A 3,958-nucleotide genomic window follows, 5' to 3' on the forward strand; every position below is an offset into this window, starting at 1 on the left:
TCAGTACACAGACAATTTAAAAAAAAAATCATCTATATTGAGTATTAAGGTACAATATTCAGGTCAGTGAGCATATATATTTTGTCCTGTTTTAGGTCCCAACTACCGAATGGCAACTTCCAAGTGTCAGGTTGAACATTTATGATTGACTAAAATTCATTCCGGGCCCAATCTTGAAATTTATAGGACATCTTTTCAAGTGCAAATTTATATGTCATAACATTATTTTGTCCCAATTAAAAGTTATAACTTTTATATTCCAAAAAGTATCAGTTAAGGTTTAACGCCATAACTTTATGAGGTTAGCCATGGAGTCAAGGGTCTTTCTGAGTTTCTGTCGCAAATACTTATACTTCATCCTGAGTATAAGTACTTATACTCCCTCACTACTAGTCCTGAGGCTCGGAGCCTCAGAGTCTGAGAGTCAGTCACTGAGTCCTGAGAGGCTGAGTCCTTGGGCTTGACTTCTATTTAGAGGGCTTGAGAGGGAGGTGTCATCATGTCACGATGTCAGTGACTGATGACTCAGATGACTGTTGAGGTTGAGTCTCTGTGGTGTGAGTCTCTGGAGTCTGGACTGAGTGCCTGAATTTGAGAATTATCACTCATCAGTCATCAGTGATTGGTCTCGGATTCTCACTCTCAGAGTCTCCGACTCTCACTCCCTGACTCCCAGAGTCTCAGTCCCCTCCCGAGCAAACGTCAATAAGTTCCGCGAAGCGGGAAGGCTGTAAGATCTCTTCGAGATAAGTTGAACGTTAACCGTTGTTTTTTCATTTTATAAACGGTTTAACTTTTATAAACTCAATATTATATGGTCGAAATCGTGGATTATGCACTTCAGAACTGCACCTATATTTAACATAAACTGACACGTAAATATATATTTGCGCATTTTTAGGACACAATTTATGACCTAGAATGCTGCACCTAAACAATTTTGACGTCAAGTACAGACCTGTAACTTTTTTTAGAGTAGAACTTTTTAGACTTTTGAATTCCCTGGGTTGGCATCCGACAACGATGTACACCCCTGGAAAAAATGTCGCCGCGACACGTAGGCCATGTCGTTTGTTGTTGCGACAGTCGGGTCTGGGTCAGCACTAGGTCTGTCTCCGACACCCGACGCCGACCGATATATCTGACAAAATGTCGTTCCTAAATGTCTGACCTGTCTTTTTGCCAAATGTCGTGTCTTTTACCAGCCAAGCGAGTTTCTTCTTGTTCTACTATTTTATATTTTTTTGGGGTAAAAAAATTAAATGATTTGAAAATTCAAAATGGGCGCATCTTAGCCTTCTAAATCAAACACTATACAGGCACATTCACCATCTATATTTTATATCGGCGATTTGTATGGTGAATTGACTATACATTTCTACGCGTCGTAGTGCTTCCTTTCGGTGACATGTATAGCTTCCTTTTGCGGTCGGTTGGTTATACACTGTACAGTGTATACTACACAACGATTCAACGAGCAAATGAAGTAAACATATAGTCTTATTCTAAAAGTTACATTCCACCATAGGGGTGCATGGCATACTGAGAGATTCCAGAGCCAAAAGGTCAGGCTACCCAAAAAGTGACGAACTGACCACTGACCAGAGAATCCAGATAGTTTTTTAATCTCTTCTTGGTAAATATAGTAGTAGAGCACAGGGCCACAGCCTAAAAGACTCCGACAACACGTGAGAAGAGGATATCCTACGACGTGACGTCGTTGACGTGTCTGACGACCTGCAGGCTACAGTTTAGAACGAAATCTCATAGGACGTACACACTCACAGGGTACAATCCCACACTGAACTAAAATCTGGAAATACATGGCCTTCTAAATTGAAACCCGCAATACTACTTCTAATTCTATAAGTTCTCTCTCTCTATCTCTCTCGTTATATGTGTGTGACTGACTGACTGTGTGTGGAGTGTGGACTGACTTACATTGTGCCACTGCAAGCCACTGGAGACTGTGTAATTTTGTGTGTGTACACATTTAGATTAAAATAGAGAGCCCTCGCTCCCCCCCCTCCACATCTCCCGACTCCAATTATTTGTATTATACATACATTTTAGCAATATAGTGTAGGGCATCTCACTAGGAGAGAGATTGTATCGTTGTAGGCCCATTGTACGATAAGGTTTTGACGAAAAACATACAGAATAAACGAGTGAGAAACTCCGGTTGATACTGATAGACACACAACTACTCACAAAGGTCCAAATAGTCAATGAGGTTTTAGCGATCGGATGCGAGGTATGCACAAGGCATGATCGATAGTTCGAACATGCTCAAGCCTCAAGAGTGACACGTAGTCAGTATGTCAGTACTAACGTACATTTTTTTAAATCCATACATATTTAGTACTATTTACAGAGTCCGTAGGGGGTATGCACAACTTACACATGGAATAAAGGGAATATGTAGCACTTTCTGATATTTTATGTATATGTATAAAAGTACGTGTTTATGCATCGTTTTTTTAAGTATTTATATTGAAAATTATACGTACATCTCTTCAAGTGTTTATTTTGTATGTTGTGTATACGTATATATTCAATGGAACTGAAAAGAAAAATACATTACACTATAGGAAGTCATCTCTTTCATGTTTGCACGAATAAATAACCACCGCATGTAGTTGATTCGTCGCCCGTGGAAGATGAATCGTGGCAGCGTTTCACGTGTTCTTTTAGGAGGTGAGGTGCTCCGAAGTCCTTGTCGCAGCCGTCATACTCGCACAGGAAACGTTCGTTCAAATGTGTGTACTTGTGCCTAGAAAGGTCGTTCTTCTTCTTGCTCGAAAACGTACATCCCGAATACGTGCATCTGAACTTCATATCATGCATGTGTGTCAGTCTATGGCGTTTACGGTGAGCTGCAGAGACACATACTTTCCCACAATCTATGAACTCGCACACATACTGCCTATCACTGTTATGTAGTCGCTGGTGCCGTATGAGATTGCTGCCGTGGGTGAAGCGTTTCCCACAGTCAGGTACGTCACACACAAACGGCTGTTCCCCGGTGTGTGTGTATGAGTGAGCCTGACAATTCTCAGCCTGTGAGAATCGCTTGTCACAGCCCATAAAGTCACACTTGTAGGGTTTGTCGCCCGTATGTGTGCGTTTGTGCACTTCCAGGTTGTTTGACCGTGAGAAATATCGACCACAATCCTCGTAATCACAGACGTATGGCTTGCGTCCATCGTGGACACGCATGTGCGTTCGAAGATACCTCAAGGTAAAACTCCTACCACACCCCGGATACTCACACGGATGCAGCTCATCCGCTGACTTGCAGTGTGTGCGCTTGTGCACCTCGAGTTTGCGGGCGGTCAAGAACCGCTTGTCACAACCCGTCCCATCGCAGAAAAACGATCCAGGGCCTCTGGCGTGGCGAGCTTCGTGACGTTTGAGACCCGACGTTGTGGTGAAGCGTGTGTCACAGTCACCGTGGCTACAGGCGAATGGTTTAAGTCCCTTGTGCACGTTCTCGTGACGTTTGCGACTGCCCAAAGATGAGAAACGCACAGTACAACCGACGTAGTCACAGCCGTACGGTTTTTTGACCGTATTTGTCCCTGTGGTTGCCATAGTTACACTAGACGCGTAAAATTTACACCTACACAGACGACCCCGCCTACCCTTGTGACCACAGATTGGGCTTACCCTCGAACTCGTCAAATAGCATCTGTCGTGATATAATACGAGAGGAAATGTGTGATGCAACGCAGGCCCGAGGAAAAGACCACATATGTGAAATTGAATATCGCCAGACATTAGTCTACGTGAAATAGACTTGGTAAAAAATAAAACGTGAATTTTTTAAATCTGGTAACACGCAAAGAACGACAGTACCGTGTAGAATCGATTCTACAATTAGAAAACATGAAAACAGTTTGATTAACAGCTTTGAGTGTTCCGTTAAATTGCCCATCGTATAGCATCCATATACATA

The 3,958-nt window shown here is 42.6% G+C and overlaps 1 protein-coding gene across 1 annotated transcript; it reads right to left on the reverse strand.

The window, feature by feature from the left end:
• Positions 1-2,604: 2,604 nt before the first annotated feature.
• Positions 2,605-3,594, reverse strand: SARC_08741 (hypothetical protein; the record flags this gene model as incomplete). Its single annotated transcript, XM_014297274.1, has 1 exon — positions 2,605-3,594. One exon carries the CDS (start codon positions 3,592-3,594, stop codon positions 2,605-2,607), a length of 990 nt encoding a protein of 329 aa, XP_014152749.1.
• Positions 3,595-3,958: the final 364 nt, after the last annotated feature.

Source organism: Sphaeroforma arctica (assembly GCF_001186125.1).
Source record: "Sphaeroforma arctica JP610 unplaced genomic scaffold supercont1.817, whole genome shotgun sequence".
NCBI classification, from domain to species: Eukaryota; class Ichthyosporea; order Ichthyophonida; genus Sphaeroforma; species Sphaeroforma arctica.